The sequence below is a fragment of the Cannabis sativa genome, unplaced genomic scaffold, assembly GCF_029168945.1.
Source record: "Cannabis sativa cultivar Pink pepper isolate KNU-18-1 unplaced genomic scaffold, ASM2916894v1 Contig3, whole genome shotgun sequence".
In the NCBI taxonomy this organism is placed as follows: Eukaryota; Viridiplantae; Streptophyta; class Magnoliopsida; order Rosales; family Cannabaceae; genus Cannabis; species Cannabis sativa.
In genome coordinates, this window is record NW_026870039.1 from 2,208,708 (window position 1) to 2,225,231 (window position 16,524).

Below are 16,524 nucleotides of genomic sequence, written 5' to 3' on the forward strand. Positions count from 1 at the left end.
ATCTAGATCATGGTAATCCAACAAAAACTACATGTAAACATAAATGAGTTCTAATCTTCTATTGATAACAAATCAGATTATATTAAAATGAGTTTTATTTAAGGCATAAAATTCCAACAGATGGATATGGAAGATAAGTCAAATCAGAGAAGATATAACCTTCCACGTCTGCAATAACCATCTAAAGGATAAAACTAAAGAACGACCAAGTAGTTATTTAGTATTATCTCACATGTGATTTAAATGAAACATGGGGATTGTCCACGTTTCATGAACAGTTAGATTTAAATCTATCCCAAAAAGAATAAATGCCAACCTATACTCCTATCAATAGGGACAAATTCTATGGGAAAAAGGACGACAAAATTGAGAGTGAATTATTATTATTCAAATTCTAAAGTTGTACTCTATATTCAAAAAGGACCCCAAATAATGACTCGTGGAGTATGTAGATTTTAACTACAAGACTACGTAAAAATATCTGGAGCAATATTCTCTTTTATTGCTTATTAATTTTTGTAGAATATTTAAAACTGAAAGGCTATTTAATTTTGGTTAATGAAAATCTGTGTTAACGGTTTGGTGCTTTCATTGAGAGCCTTAGTGATAAAAAACTCAGAAAAATCCCTCCTTACAAACAAAAAATCTATCCATATTCAATGGCTGATAGCAATCAAAATGATGAAAATCGTCTTGAGGAAACTATACATCGCCCTGGGAAAGAGTCAATGGGATCTCAAAGACCCCACACCACTAGAACATCACGTTCAAGGAGAAACGATGCTAGTGGTGATCAAAATTCAGAAAGAAGGAAGGAATGTACTAATAATTCTGATAGGTACGTGCCTAGAAGTGAGGATGCTTACGATCCAACTAGGTATGTACCATTAGTGGAGTTGGAGAATAGACAACTCCAACAATGCTTAGCCGAAACGCTGAGTTGGAAAGAGAGGCTGTAGCAACCCGAGCGACACAAGGAACAAATCCTCAGAATCAACCTAATCCTGCAGTAAAAAGACCATGAGGTAGACCTCGAGGTACTAGAACTAGGAGATAGGAGACAAACTAAGGAAATCCCCAAAACACTCAGGAAGAACAACTTGACGGTACAAGGGATGTTTTAGTGGACAATCAAACAAATAATCAAGAACAACAGCGAGACATTCCTCAAGGATCCCAAGGATTTACGAACCTAAGGAATGAACAAAATGATGTACCAAAAGCTTCTCACACGAATGAGGACGCGAGATAGCCTCAACCTAGGGATCGGGGAATCCCTCATGGTAACGAGAGAAACCCTGGAAACCAACCCAGGACAAGTGGGTACCTCCTAGACACCCTCAGCGTCCTTCTCGATCAGAAAGGGAAGATGTATACACGTATCTAAATAGAGGGCGTGTATCTAACCTCTTCTGAAGGAGAAGGCCGATAGAAGACGAAGCAAGCTCTAGTTCAGGACACTCAAGGTCTCGAGGACATAGTCGATCGGGTAGGCAAACATGAGAAGGAAGTAGACCTCAACATTATGATGACCAAGAAAGCATGACCAATACACGAAGCTACCAATCTAAGAGTTACTAAGAGACAAGGTCTGTGAGTAATTACAAGCAAAGACAGCCTGATCTTCGCGAGCACTTGAATCAAAGACAGCCTGATCTTTGCGAGCGACTAAATCAAAATGCACCTAATTTGCGCCATCAACTTAATGCAAATCAACAGCAAGTGGATCCCATCCAATTGCGAATCATTGAATTGGAGGATAAGTTCAGAAAGTATCAGGATGGAGAACATGGAAAATTACCTGGTTACGATTCGGATGAGGAAACCGAGCCGTTTCATCCTGATATTTTAAATTCTGAATTTCCTCAGGGATTCAAGAACCCACGTGTCTCGCATGATGGAACTACGGATCCAGTCGCTCACTTGAATAACTTTAATACTATAATGCGAGCCAGCAATGTCTTGAATAATTTGCGTTGCATCTTATTCCCGAATTCTTTAACTTGAGCTGCCAGCAGCTGGTTTGATAAATTTACTCATCATTCTATAACGTCTTGGGAACAACTATCCAAGGACTTTAAGAAACAATTTCAAGCTGCTAGAGACAGGCGACCTGAAGCATCATCCTTAACTAACATAAAGCAGGAACCAGGCGAGTCGCTTAAGGCTTACTTGAGTCGCTTTAGCACAGCCGTTGTAAAGGTTAGAAGCCTAAATGACAGTATTCAGCTTACTGCTTTTTAGGTAGGGATCACAACTAACCTTTCTACGGCTGGAGGCGAGTTGTGGGATGACCTACAGGATCGCCCAGTGAGGAACATTAATGAATTCAATGAAAGAGCGCAAGTATTTGTGCGCAAAGAAGAAGCAAGAAACGAGATGAAGTATTTGTTATTGTTATTTTGTATTTTCCTATTTTTGTGATAAATTTTTATTTGAGGACTAAAATGTAAGATTATTTTTAAAAATAAATTAAAATAAGGATTAGAATGTAAAAAAAAAAAATCTAACACCAAATTAGTGTAGATTCAAAATCCAACACCGTTAATGGTGTAGAATTTGATGTACACCAATTTGATACACAATTTGGTGTACCATTAGAGTGAAATAGTGTAAAGATTCTACACTAATTTGTTGAAATAGTGTACCATTAGAGATGCTCTAACAGTAAAAATATAAAAAAGACAAAAAAAAAAAAATTGTAAGATTGTAAACAAAATAAAAAAATTCATCAAAAAAATATTATTTAATTATGCCATTAAAAAAAGTAAACCTTTAATTTTTTAGATGTAATTTTTAAGCTAAAGACCATTTTGGACATTTTATTTTGTAAAATTTACCAATTAGACCCTATGTTTTGTTAAATAATAAAATAGACCTTGTATTTTCTAAAATTGTACAAATAGGACCCTAAACTGATGTTTTGTCAAAATAAAACTTAATAATAATTTGATCTAGAGATGTTATGACAAAACTAGTTATATTTTATGTATTTGTTCGTGTTAAAAATTGTCTTAAAATTAGTAATATTAAAAAAATTAAATTATTGAAAATTGAGCTCAAGGTCTTATTTTTACCATTTTAAAAAATATAGGATCTATTTTGTTATTTAACAAAAGAGAGGGTTTAATTGGTAACTTTTGCTAAACATAGGGTTTAAAATGGTATTTACCCTAATTTCTATTATATTTTTTAATTTTCCTCCCCTCACTCAAAGTGGACTGAAAGAGAAGAGAAGAGAAAAGTGGGGTGTTTGGCAGAAGGGAAAATCTGATAGAAAATAATGTGGATGGTTTACGTTTGCGAAGACGAAAAGAAGGAGCTTGATCTCTCTCTTTCTTAATTTTCCTCTCTGTTCTTCTTTAAACACTCTACTTTCTCACATTATACGAATTGTATTATTCAAAAGTAATTATGTCAACAAACATCAGATAGTTCTAGTTCTAATTTAATTTTTTATATAGCATTATAATTATTTAAGATATATCATACAAATTAGAGTTTAAAAATATGTTTTTTGACACACGTATAATACAATCCAATATCACAGTATGTTATTTAAATGTGTTATTTCAAAATGTCCTAAAAGGTATTCATTCACATTTGTTTGCATCTATGATTCGTGAAGAAGAAATGTAGGTGCCTTGTCAGTTTGCAGTTATCATCTTTCTGACAATTAAATTTTGAAAGGACTAAACCGCCAACTTTCAGGTGCTTGATTTGATGAATCCCCTGTTTCACCTTCGAAGATTGAACAATCTTTCCCACCTAAAACCCACCATTTTCTCTGGCCGTAGTCTCCTCCAAATCCAAGCTCAGCTCACCACCACTGGCCTCATCTACTCTAACCCTTCTTGTCTTCTTTCACTCCTTAATCTTACCCTTTTATGCCCTGAAACTCTTCACTATGCAACTGCCATTTTCAGCCACATCCAACAGTCAAATGCGCCAACCTGGCCTCTTATGGTCCGCAGGCTCGCTTTAGACACCGACCCTTTTCGGATTTTCTCTTTTTTCAATACTATGCAAAGGCTGAGACAAAATGACCCACTTGGTGATCCTTATGTATATGCTGTTGGAATTAATTTTACCAGGATCTTAGATTTACTCACAAGTATGTTGATTTAACAACCTAAATAAGAACTTATAAAACGATAATAAATAAAACACATATAAAGTTAAGAAAAACCTTACAGTGGGTGCAGCGGAATAATATGTCTCCTTCCACTCAGATCTCTTACCCTTGATTCCTTTCTGTTGCAGAGTATAATCAAGATCTGAGCCCGAATGTCCTTCAGTTGGATGTGATCCTTCACACTCTTCCAATCTATGATTGAGGTATTGTTTGCTGTGTGTGGGCACTACTCTCTCACTAAGGATTTTGAAATTCTCTCTCTCTTGCATTGTGTATTTCGTGTATGGTGAAGCATACAAGAGGAAGAGAGTGGGCTGCTATATATAGAGAAAAGAGGAGCTGAACTTTCCAAAATAAACAGTTTCTTTAATTACAGAGTAATTGATTAACCGCCTTATTTGGTGTGATCCACCACTTTCCATTTATAGATAACTGCTAGGTTTAGGTTAGTAATTATTTTGCATTTAAAAAATGAAAATAATAATTGGGAAATACACAACCATGTGGCCAGCCATGGTGTGACTGGGCCTCACTTGGATTTTGCAGTTTCCACAATTTTATTTTTATTTTTCCAAAAATGCCATTTTTCCAATTATAACCATTTAAATGCCAAAATTAATTATTTAATAATTAAAATAGATTATTAAATAATATTGTCATTTAATATAATTATTAATTAAATATATAGAGTCTCTTAATTAATAAATAAACCTAGAATCCCTTTTCTTTACAATTTCATCCCTACTTAGTGAGAATTCACAAATTAGACATAGTCTAACTTTTAGAACTATAATTGATGAATCATAAATCAATTATTGAGTCTTACAAACAGTATGGTCTCAACTAGAATGGGGACCATGGATCTATATTGCTGAGCTTCCAATAAGTTGAACCAAATTTACCAAGTAAATTCCCTAACTTATTAATTCCTTGTTGAATCCACTCTTAGAACTTGGAATTGCACTCTCAGACTTATATAGAGCATTCTATATGTTCCACGATATAGATATGCTATCTCATTTAACCATTGTTATAATCTTAATGTGATCAAAGATCCTCTATATAGATGATTTACATCGAGATGGATAAAATTACTGGTTTCACCCCTCAATGTATTTGGCCCCTTAAAACACTTAGCTACCTGTAAATGATGTTTTAGTGATCTAATATATAGTCACTGAAACAAGAGCTCATCCATTTACTTCTATTTAACTAAGATCGAAGGGAATCATCACTTGACTTCTATACACCAGTAGAAGCTATAGATTCCATATTTATGTTCAGCGCTCCCACTCAGTCATGCTATCATGTTCCCAAAATATACGTATCACCCTGACCCAAAAGTAGGCTTAACTAATAAATCAAAGAACATGAATAGCACTCCAGAGATTGAGCCTAAGCATATCAGGATTTAGATTCTTTTAATCTAAGATCAACTACTGATATTGACTTGGAAAGATACAACTGTAAGTTTATAATATCTTGACCAAGTTCAATATCGGTCCAGTCCAATGTATACTCCATACATTCGAAACTAGAATACTTTACCAATGTCCTGGAAAGAACATAACACTTACTCCAAGTGTAAGTATACTTTATCGCTGATTATCACATCGGTGTAAATCCAAAACACTGATGAACAGGGACTTAGTCTTTTGAATCATATAATCACAATCACATTCTACTGTGTTGACAATACTGTAATTGTGAATAAATATATGTTCTGTACTTAACTGATTTTGTGGATATATATTAAACCATAAGCATGTAAAATACATGTAACCATAATCACTTCAAAAACTCTTAAATTGATAACTATCAGATTGTAATGGGTTTTATTTAGGGCACAAAACCCAACATATGCTTCATTGGTTAAAGCCTGTAATAAGTTGTCGGCTATCCGAGAAGGGAAATCGATTCATTGTTATGTTGTTAGACTCGGTTTAGATTATATCTTGAATAGTTTAATCAATTTCTATTCGTGTTCGAGGAACTTGATGGGCCTTGCATGTGTTATGTTTCATAGAATTCTTGAGAAGACTATTGTTACTGTTAATGGTATGATTTCTGGGTTCGTGAAGAATGAGTCATTTGATGCTGGTTTGAATTTGTTTAAACGAATTCTGGTGTGCCTTTTCGGTTTGGAATTGAAGCCCAACTATGTTACTTTAGTAATATTGATTTCTGGTTGTTTTGAGTTTCGAAGACTTGATGTTGGAAAAACACTTCATTCTTACTGTCATAAAACGGGTCTGGATTCGGTAACAGAGGCATGTAATGTACTCATTGATTTGTATTCCAAGTTTAAGTGTATGATTGACGCATCACGTTTGTTCAAAGCAATGGTTGATAAAGATTTGGTTTCATGGAATACTATGATTTCTGGTTATGCTTCGGTTGGTGAATACATGAGAGCTTTCATTTTGTTTAGCGAAATGAGATCAAATAATATTGCATTTGATAGGGTATCCTTGATTAGTTTGATTTTGGCTTCTGGTTACGGTAAAGAAATTGATTTGGTCAAAATAGTTCATGGCTATATAATAGCTAGTGGAATAGAGATCACTGTGCCTGTTGGAACTACTTTGATTAACATGTACTCAAAATGTGGATCAGTAGAGTTTGCTAGAAATGTGTTCTCCCAATTACAAGACGAAAATATTGCTTCTTGGAATGCTCTGGTTCATGCATATGTTGAATGTCATCATGATCATGAAGCGTTAGAAGTCTTCAGTCAGATCAAATTGAGAAAGCTAAAACCAGATGAAGTAACCATGCTAGGAGTAATCTTAGCTTGTCGAAACTCTGGTGAATTGTATCATGGCATTGACATTCATTCGTACATTGAATCGAGTTCTCATCTCAATTAGAGCATCATATTACAAAATGCTCTTATAGATATGTATGCAAAGTGCGGAAACATGGGCCGAGCTAAGTTGGTATTCGATGAGATGCCCAGGAAAGATGTTATATCATGGACTTCAGTTATAGTAGGCTATGCAATCAATGGTCAAGGAGAGGAAGCTTGTGCTGCTTTTAGGAGAATGGAGACTGAGAACGTAAAACCAAACTCTGTCACTTTTCTTGGTGTTCTCTCTGCTTGCAATCATGTTGGCCTAGTTGAGGAAGGCCAAAACTTCTTTCATTCTATGTGCATGTCTTACCATATTCAACCAAACATTGAGCACTGTGGATGCATTATTGATATGCTTGCACGATCTAGGAGACTAGAAGAGGCAGTAAAATTTGTAAGGAATTTGCCCGTCGGGCCAAACGCAGTTATTAGGAGGATGTTAATCAATGCTTATAAAGTTCATCGTGATTTTGATATAGGATTGAGTTTGATCAGAGGGCTAAAGACTTTTTCACACAGTCCTGAAGATCATGTCATCTCTTCCAATTTGTTAGCTGAAGCAGGAATGTGGGATGATGTCCTTGATGAAAGAAGCTTGATGGTGAAACAAAAAGTTCTAAAGGTTGCTGGTAAAAGCTCAATTTCTGAATTAACATAATAAAATTCTGGTAGAACCTCAGCTATGAAAGTTATTGTGGCTTTCCCAGTTTCCCTTATGTGAATTAGCAATAGCAATAATAGGGAAAGCTTGCTCAATAACAATGAGTCAGAACTGAAGATGCTCTGGATAAAAAAATGAATCAAAATGTCACTTCAAGCATGTCTAAGAGCAAAATCAATGAAAGATGTAATGAATGTTGGAGGATGCTTGATAATTCTAGTAATATTTAAGGCAAATTCTAAGTGGTCAATGGATGATATAGAACTAGTTTAATGAATGTTGTTTATATATGACTGATATGAGTAGTTTCTTATCTGGTTTTAAATAATGTTATGGTACATAGAATTATTGAATAAACAGTATGTTTATGTTAGACTGTGACATCAATAGACCCAAGTACTAGCATACAAAAGATTGCATCAAAAGCTTATCTATAATAAGCCATTAATTCTCCTTTAAAAAATGGGCAAGTATTCTCTATTTTTGCTGGGAATACAGGAAAATAACTTACACACTTGAATTCCTTTTTTTTTTTTCCATGTTTTTTCTCCTTCAAAAGCAACAAAACTACCATTGCCAGTAATTAGATTCATGAAAAAGGTACTGGAGCCAAAGTAAACTCAATAGTTGTTTATTACTGCTAATCTAGAGAGCACTCTCCTTCATCGTTAGCAGCACCAGTACTGCTTGAAGATGGCCCTTGCCAAGACTTCTCATTTGAATCTGCTTCGGACTGGTTGTTGTTTGTCATAAGAAACTTAAGTTCATTGCTCTCATGCTGCACCCTTCCAGTTATCTCTAAGCACAATCCATGGGCAAGGGTCTTATTTGGCTGTCTGCTTTTACCAGGTTTCTTAATGGGGCCAGGATCCATGAATATTGGTTGAACTTTAAGAGTTGGATTTGGTTTAATACGATTAGAGTCTCTTTCATCTGGTGGCCTCAGTATTCCCTTATCTGATTGTACTTCCTCATCTTCATCTTTATTTACAAGAACCTGCAAGATAACTATAGGTTATAGCATGGGTAGAGAAACAAATTTTCTCTAATGATTAATATTATGCATATAAACATCAGCATAACAGGTTTATAATGAGGGACACTATCATAATCGTGTCAATCATCAATATTGCTTCACCTCAGATAAGATAAAAACTAGAACTATAATAAGAAGAACGACACATTAGAACGAAAAGAAGTTATGTTGTTCTAATTAAAGTAGGGAAGGCCCTAATAATTCAGGTGTCTTAAAGGTGTTAGTTACTGTCCTTTTGTTAATATTTTCGATTATCATAGTTAAAGGAACATATGTGAATTTTGAAAGGATAAATGACTTTTTGTTATCTTTTTCAGATTATAATTATGCCAAAAAAGGATGACCATTTGGAAAGATCTAACACCTTGCGGCCAACCAAGTCAAATGTCACAACCACTCTGTTTCGCTTTGCCTTCTCTTCTTCTTCAATCTCCTCTCGCTTTTTCCTCAAGAGCTCCTTCTCCTGTAAATCGAAAAGGACAGAATGAAGAATCATTGAGAAAAGTCTTTAAGTGAATCTATCAACAAATACACTGATACATAAATGAGTCCTTGTAGTCAGACAATATAAAATTTACCTCCATTGACAACCAGTTGTTACCCTCCATCTCATAGTAATCACTTTGGTCATCAATAACAGTTGTACGAGCTGCAGAGTTTCGATCATAATCAACAAGTCTTTTAGCATAAGCTTCAGCTACAGCTTCAGCATCTGATATGAGAGGCAGACTTTCATCCAAACCAGCGTATTTGCTCCCTTCCCCGAGCACAAGAGAACCGCAGAAGCTGCAAGGACCCTCCCCCTCTTGTTCACATACTATCTTCCCACAAGACAAGCAATTGCTAATTAGTCTGTGCTGACGGGCTTGGCATGAGCATGGTTTACCCTGTTGGAATATAATGGATCCTTTTGCAGCCTCTGCAAGTGAAATAACTTTCCCAGCTTTCTTCTTTTTGTTGTTATTATTATTACTTTGGTTCCCGTTTTGCATAGCTTTCTTGTCACTGGACTCAGCTGAAACTCGATTACCCTGCTGAGAGGAAGCTGCATTCTTTTTAGCTTCTGTCTGATTACTGGGGGCTGTAACAACTTTTGGTGTTCTCAAAGGTTTTTTAGTTCCGCTACCAGAAACTTTTTCTGATGGTGGCTTGACATACGCTTGAAATTGAGAAGTTGAAACATTTTGGTTAGAGTTGTGGGGATCTACGTAGCCTCTTCTCTGTAAATACTCATCAGTTACAGGTTTTCCAGCCTCCTGTCCAATAATATTCTGCAGCAGAAATTGGAGATGTTTCAAACTTCTTATAGCTTGGAAAAAGAAAAAATGTACACTGACCTGACCATTGTTGTGCACAGAACTACATGGAATGTCAACCAATGCTAACACATTCAAATAATAACATGATCACTTTCTCCTCATAGGCTTAACTTGTGTCTAATACAAGAATATGATCAAACAAACCATAATTTCACATTAAAAGGTGAAGAGGAATCCATTAAGGTCAAGGAAAGGATACTCTACTCATATCTTTGCTTTGTCGAAACTCATTCAACTACACAACACCCAACAACAATGGCAACCTAGAGGCGAAACTCAAACAAAATTGAATGCATGAAAAACCAAGTAAAAAAAACTCATTTCAACAACATTTCAATCGTGCTTGGCTGTATCATAATATTTCAATTACCAAGAACTATCAACGCCTGAGTAAAGAAATTTAACAAATCTCAGCCATGAAAATTCAATTCAAAGATTCTGCGCTATAAACTAGATTTAAGGAACCAGTTTGGATGGAAAGAAAGCGAGAGAAAAAAAATGGGAAATTACGTCGAGATATTCTTTGGCGTCTTGAGGATCAGCGAGCTCACAGTAGGAGACTAGACCCGAAATCATATCCGAGTCCAAAGCCATACCCGTTTCCATCTTTTGGCATAGATCGATCAACGACTTCTGCAACCAATGTCCCGTCGATTCGGCCATGTTTTCCCCTCCGCGAATCGAAAAACACTTTCTCTGCTATTATGGCATCAAATTTTAAATAATAACTCACTTATATGCACAAATAAAATTAAAATCTAATTTAGACAAAAAAAATACATGATTAACATGTTATTGCTTCCCATGCTTGAAAGCTACTCAAAATCAACATACTCACAACATACATAATTTATGTTATTGCTTCACTAAATTAACATGAAGACTGAATATCTTACTACAATACAACATGTGGGCAGATCTCTTTTGGTATAAATTAAAATAAAACATGACTAATGAACTTTTACTTTTAATAGTAATGGATCTAATTAGCAGTAGAAACATTAAAAGAAAATGATATTATTTCTGTGATACACAGACCAGTGATCACGGCCTTGATTTTGTACAAAACGATGTTTCAGATGGAAAAAAGATAGCAGTATTTAAGGGACCAACTTTTTCTAATATTGAGATGCATAAAATTGACATTTCTTGGGTGCTTCAGTGTTCAGTGGCCATTCCTGCCTTGTTTGGTAGCACATCAATAAATTCTTACTATCACTTAAAAAAGCCTATGTGAAAATTATACAAACTGGACATTGAACAATATTAAATGAGCTATCAAAAAGAAAAACAAAAAGTGAAACATTTACACAATAACCTATATGATAATATTACAATAATAAAAACAACAACAACAACATTAACAAAAATACAAAATAGACCTTTAATTGGTCTCTCATGTATACATAGACAACCATCAAAGGGGTATCATCAAGGACCAGACAATTCATCTGGAGGGACGTGTGAAGTAGAGTCAACTATGATTTCCAACTAATATTTTGAAGTAGGAGCATTACAAATAGGGGATTTAGTAATATTCTCAGTTTTATTAGATATTTGCTTATTAATGAAGATAGCATTGTCCCCGTTTTTTACAAGCAATAATTATAGGATGTTCAGAATTTTATCTGAGAATCTTCTCATAATTTTGAGCCTTGTGAAAAAGTATATTCAAGTTTGACATTTTTCCTTCATTCATTAAGAAAATGACACTGAAGTCATATTAGTTATCTGGGTTAAACCCATCAAGATAATATGAATCCTGATTTTGGTATCCATATCAATTCCAAGAAATGTAACACTATGTAACATATCGTAGCTAGTGATAGGGAAGAGGTTGAAACTACACTATACATATAGCTATAGTACATATATCCAATGTTTAAAAAGGCGTTTTTGAGGCGCGCCTTGAGGCGCGCCTCAAGCTGAGGCGTTTAAAGATTGCACCAAGGCGTGCGCCTTGTTGAGGAGAAGAGAGGCGTACGCCTTAATGGGTGAGGCGCTGAATTGAGGCGTGAGGCGTTGAGGCGTAAGAGGCGTACGCCTCAAATTTTGAAAGTTAAATGGGCTATTTGAGCCCTAAAAAAAAGGCCCAGATTGTAATTTTATATTTGTTTTTCTGCTGCCCAACTTAAAAAACCTAAAAAACTTTTAAAAAGCCCCATAAACATTAATGAAAAAGCCCAATGAAATATTTAAGCAAGCCCAAATAAAACTTAAAAATAAAAACCCTAATTCTATCTTCTTCCTATCTCTCTCTCTTCTTCACTTGCAGTTACTTATTTCTTCAACCAACAACAACAAAAAAAAAAACCTTGATGCTTGCTTCCTTCAAATGTGTGCTAGGATAGTAGAATTTAGGATTCTAATTCTAGAAACATAATTATTTTTATTTTAGTTTGAGTTTTATGAGACATATCTGTTGGTATTGTTGAACTTTATGAGAAGTTTTATGGTTATTATTTTTATGAGATATTTTATAGTATGTTTAAAATTTATGTGGCAATTTATTTATTTTTAGTGCCCTAAAAATATTGATTCGATTAATTTTTGAGGCTTACGCCTCATACGCCTCAAGGCTCATTTGCATATCTATGTATGTATAGCCAATAAAGAGAGTGAGAGACATAACAGTGCACATACAGTGAATAAGGGAAGCAGGGGAGTTGTGTATACTGCCCAATTAATTTCATACAGAGGCAGCCTACCTCTGTTTCAATTACTTATTACCTTGTTGACTAACATATCAATTATCCCTCGTATGACAAATTTTTTAAGCTAAAAAAAATGCAAAGCATGGAAATCAAAGTATACAGCAGCTACACAAATTGAAGATAATCAAGTGGAAACAAAAACAACAGCATGAAACTCAATTTTTGAAACTCCATCTTATCCAGCAGCAACCCAGAAAAATCCATAAAGCAGAACAAATTCATGAAAAACATACAAGATTGATATACATAAGAACACGAAAACCTAATTTCAAAAAAAAAAAAAACAAACAAACAAAAGCAAAAAGCTATTGAAGGTGACCATAAATTGGGTGTAGAGAGAGAGAGAGAACGAACCTCTATGGAAATGGATAAAATAGGAAGCACGAAGATGTAGAGGAAACTGGGAGCTGTAGCAAACAAAGGAAGAGGAAGAAGATGAAAAGCCTACAGTGAATCATACAATGATCCATTATATCTGTTATATTCAGAAACAGAAGAAATTCGAACTTATATACAACTGCAATATGTATACAAAAAGGAACCGATTTAGCCCCACTCCAAATTGACCACATTCCAGATAAGCAAATAAAGCATGAGTAAGGCACAAAATGCTTAATTTTAAACACTATACCTTAGCCAGAAATTATCTTCCAGTATGTATGTTAGCTTAACATCCAACATTAAATTAGTCCATCATTGAGGACATAAAAATAACTGACCTCCAAATTTGGAGGAAACCCCAAACCCGAGATAAAATTAAGGTATCTTTAAACAAGGAAATTGCCATCATTAGTGGCTTACACTGAATAGTGCTGGAAAGATATTGTAGTAAAAAAAATACACAAAATAGAAGAGACCCTCATTTATCAAGATATCATTTCACGTATGAGTATGAAAACTGAGCACTGGTGATAGTACTACGGTAAATCAATTGTATTTTACAATGTAGAAAACAAAATCAAAGTAAAAACCATGTATTATGTCTTGGCTCAAAACTTGAAATCACCATAAATATCAATGAAACATCATTGCCCCCAACCCCTGCTCTGCTTGAAAGGTTAGGCTGTAATTTCAACTCGAGCAAGAACTGAATCCAAATACAAACCAAACAAACAAAGAACATAAAAGAGAGCAAAAGCTTTTTTTCATTTTAGAGAAACAGAGCAGAATGAACATAATCTCAGCTTTATATGTTTAACTGTAAACTTAAATAAAATAAAAGTAGATTTTTATATAACTGAGATAGAAGGGTTTATAGGTCACCATCTACAAAATGATCGTTAAATCTAAGCATAACAATTCAATTAATGAAATTCACACAAACACAAATATATTGCACAAAACAAATCTCAGATTCAATTCAATAAACAATTATACCATCACAATTCAATGAAACAATCAACAAGAGCATCTCATCTAGAATCTTTCACTTCCCAAAACCCTCGTCCCCAACCAGAAAATGAGAGAGAGAGAGAGAGAGAGAGAAATACCTGATTTAGCAAGAATTGGTGGATGGAAGGAAGAAGATGAAGAGCAGAGGCGGGTAGGCTTGGTTGTTCTTCCTGTGGGGTGAGCTTTCCTGAGAAATGAAACTCTTGTGTTATCAAGAGGTGGATATTACCTCAATGTTGAGCCCATAGTAAAATGAATCCCCAGCTAAAAAAATAAGGCTAAAATGTAATACCAAACATGGGTTGGGCTTTAAATTCCCAATCCTCAGTAAGCAAACATGTATACCAAACAGCCCATAAATGTTTCTGGGTTTTCCAGCGAATCCAAAGTGGTAGAAAAAGAAGACGAAGATAAGGAGTCCTTAACTGAAAACTCACCACCGCCAATAGTGCGAAATGAAGTTTCAAATGTTACAGAAACTTCATCCAAAAACGTTGAGATTATCGTGGAGGAGAAGAAGAGTAAAGAAACTGTATTAAGGAAGGCTTTAATTTCAAGTGCAAGAGATTGTGATGTTAGAAGAGGAAAATGGGTTTTCGATGAAAGCTATCCATTATATACAAATACTTCTTGTCCTTTCATAGATGAAGGGTTCAATTATGAGAGTAATGGGAGACCAGATACAGGTTACAGTAAGCAAACATGTATACCAAACAGCCCATTAGTGTGCTTAATTTAGCTTACGGATTGAGAAATACCTGTTTCGGGTAGAAACCTTATGCCCAGATTGGTTTGTGGAGATTTACTTTATATTATTTATTCTACAAAGTTTGTGGAATTCACTTGCTAAAGTCTATATTCTGTTAGGTAGCTCAATTGGGCAGGCGTAGACATGTAATTTGTTCCCACACAAGATTTGATATTCAAGTTTTTCCTTAGCACCTACATAGCACAGCAATTGATAGAACTGTAGCTTTGATCTCAGAATATGTATGCATACATACATACATAAGTTATAACCGATTTATTCAGTGATATCTTTATATATTAAAAGTGCCTATCTAACGTCAATTCTTGGTTTAACGATTCTTGGTTTAACGATTGTTTTTTTTATTTAGGCTTACACGATTAACTTAACAGATTGTAAACGTTAAACGTTAACAAATAAATAAACCCAATAATTAAACCAAAAAAATTAAACAATCTTTTTTAAAATTAAAAAAAAAATATCTTACCCACATATCTCTCTAACAAATCCTTCAATTTTTAAAATTTTTTTACACGGCTTGAATGATGATAATTTTGTAAAAGAACTACGTAAAAAAATTAAGAACCCTCCTCATGAAACAAAGAACAAAACAACAAAATTAATTAATTATAAGTAAAAAAAAAAAAACTCAAGTATATATTTCTGTGTATATTAAATAAATAATATATATAATTATCAAAGGAAACATGATTAACATAGTTAAATAAATATATTTAATAATTTAAATATATTATAATTATTTACATTTTTTTTTAAAAAAAAAAGTAGCTAAATATAATATTGTATATATACGTATATAATAAGCTAGAGAAAATACCACTAAATATATATAATTTTTTTATTTGAAATAATAATTAATAAAATAGGATGAAGAGAAGATCGCTCCTTATATAGGACAATGTGCTCTGACAATAAGGGTGTTCGAGGAACAGAATGCAATCATCAGTTGTTAATTCTCATTGCTTTTGGTAAAAATTACACCTTTAATACTTCTTTGTTACTTTTGTTGTGCTATTTTGAGTGACGGTGGCTTTATAATGAGCAGATAAGATTTCAGTTAGCATTGTTAAAATTCATGACTTCTGGTAGGCTGACAGTGGTAGCTTCTTAAGAATACTTGTACACATTAATTTTGATTTTGCTCTGTTTTTGACTCCATATCTAAGATTTTTCCTTGGTAGTGAGAATGTTCCTTCAAGTGTTAGTTATTCTTAATTTTGTAATATTTGAACTGGAACAAATGCAACATATATTATAACCTTATTATTATTGTTTCCAATATATTTTTACTAACATTTGTAGTTTAATTTAAACTCCATTATACTGGACATGCATAAAAGTTTAATTTAAATTTATTATTCAAATCTCTCTAAATTAAATATTATTTATTTTTGATTTATTTATTTCCTTCCGAACTCATAATATAATACTTAATATAAAACATAGCATACGTGCATCGCACGTAACAATATACTAGTATATACATACGTGCCAAGCCAGGTAGTGTTAGTTTTATTTAATATTTTAATTTTTTATTTTAATTAATAATTAAAATAGTATAATTATTTGAACGATTTGTTTTATAAAAATAAAATATATGTCAGTATATTTAGTAAGTAAAACATAGTTGTGTTATAATAATGT

At 33.8% G+C, this 16,524-nt stretch overlaps 4 protein-coding genes across 14 annotated transcripts in view; 3 read left to right on the plus strand and 1 right to left on the minus strand.

Moving 5' to 3' along the window:
• LOC133028916 (cytochrome c oxidase subunit 5C-2) overlaps positions 1 to 16,524 on the plus strand; it is a 40,849-nt gene that overhangs the window by 22,657 nt on the left and 1,668 nt on the right. Inside the window, exon 1 of one of the 2 annotated variants that reach the window (XM_061107690.1) lies at positions 14,449 to 14,815. The exons of the other annotated variant lie outside the window; for it this stretch is intronic. Within the exon in view, the coding sequence (XP_060963673.1) occupies positions 14,449 to 14,815 (367 nt within the window). Of the gene's footprint in view, positions 1 to 14,448; positions 14,816 to 16,524 lie in introns of those variants that run through there. 2 annotated transcript variants of the gene reach the window in all.
• LOC133033274 (pentatricopeptide repeat-containing protein At1g08070, chloroplastic-like) lies at positions 660 to 7,005 on the plus strand. Its single transcript, XM_061107974.1, has 5 exons — positions 660 to 877; positions 1,614 to 1,959; positions 2,074 to 2,202; positions 2,245 to 2,384; positions 6,162 to 7,005. Exons 1-5 carry the CDS (start codon positions 660 to 662, stop codon positions 7,003 to 7,005), a joined length of 1,677 nt encoding a protein of 558 aa, XP_060963957.1.
• On the plus strand, positions 7,057 to 7,647 carry LOC115715772 (pentatricopeptide repeat-containing protein At2g01510, mitochondrial). Its single transcript, XM_030644448.2, has one exon. It carries the CDS (start codon positions 7,057 to 7,059, stop codon positions 7,645 to 7,647), a length of 591 nt encoding a protein of 196 aa, XP_030500308.2.
• LOC133028917 (uncharacterized) lies at positions 8,065 to 14,913 on the minus strand. 10 transcript variants are annotated; one of them, XM_061107687.1, is made up of 7 exons: positions 14,870 to 14,913; positions 14,210 to 14,298; positions 13,074 to 13,126; positions 10,516 to 10,701; positions 9,265 to 9,957; positions 9,051 to 9,149; positions 8,065 to 8,647 (listed from the first exon to the last, which is right to left on the minus strand). In XM_061107687.1, the coding sequence occupies exons 4-7, from the start codon at positions 10,666 to 10,668 to the stop codon at positions 8,291 to 8,293; spliced, it is 1,302 nt and encodes a 433-aa protein (XP_060963670.1). In that variant the 5' UTR covers positions 10,669 to 10,701; positions 13,074 to 13,126; positions 14,210 to 14,298; positions 14,870 to 14,913; the 3' UTR covers positions 8,065 to 8,290. The 10 variants fall into 10 exon arrangements, with proteins under 10 accessions (XP_060963670.1, XP_060963672.1, XP_060963664.1 ...); XM_061107689.1 differs by having other exon boundaries at positions 10,516 to 10,704; XM_061107681.1 differs by lacking the exon at positions 14,870 to 14,913 and adding an exon at positions 14,404 to 14,537 and having other exon boundaries at positions 13,074 to 13,163.

Bases quoted from the DNA above. Each gene is read 5' to 3' on its own strand.
- LOC115715772 (XM_030644448.2), top strand. From the start codon at position 7,057: ATGGGCCGAGCTAAGTTGGTATTCGATGAGATGCCCAGGAAAGATGTT.
- LOC133033274 (XM_061107974.1), top strand. From the start codon at position 660: ATGGCTGATAGCAATCAAAATGATGAAAATCGTCTTGAGGAAACTATA. The intron at 1,960-2,073 runs GTCTTGAATAAT...CAACTATCCAAG, and splicing joins CTATAATGCGAGCCAGCAAT to GACTTTAAGAAACAATTTCA. The intron at 2,385-6,161 runs GTATTTGTTATT...TATGTTTCATAG, and splicing joins GAAGCAAGAAACGAGATGAA to AATTCTTGAGAAGACTATTG.
- LOC133028917 (XM_061107680.1), bottom strand. The intron at 13,164-14,209 runs GTATTTCTCTCT...GATTCACTGTAG, and splicing joins ACCAATTCTTGCTAAATCAG to GCTTTTCATCTTCTTCCTCT. The intron at 9,958-10,515 runs GTAATTTCCCAT...TTTCTGCTGCAG, and splicing joins ACGCCAAAGAATATCTCGAC to AATATTATTGGACAGGAGGC.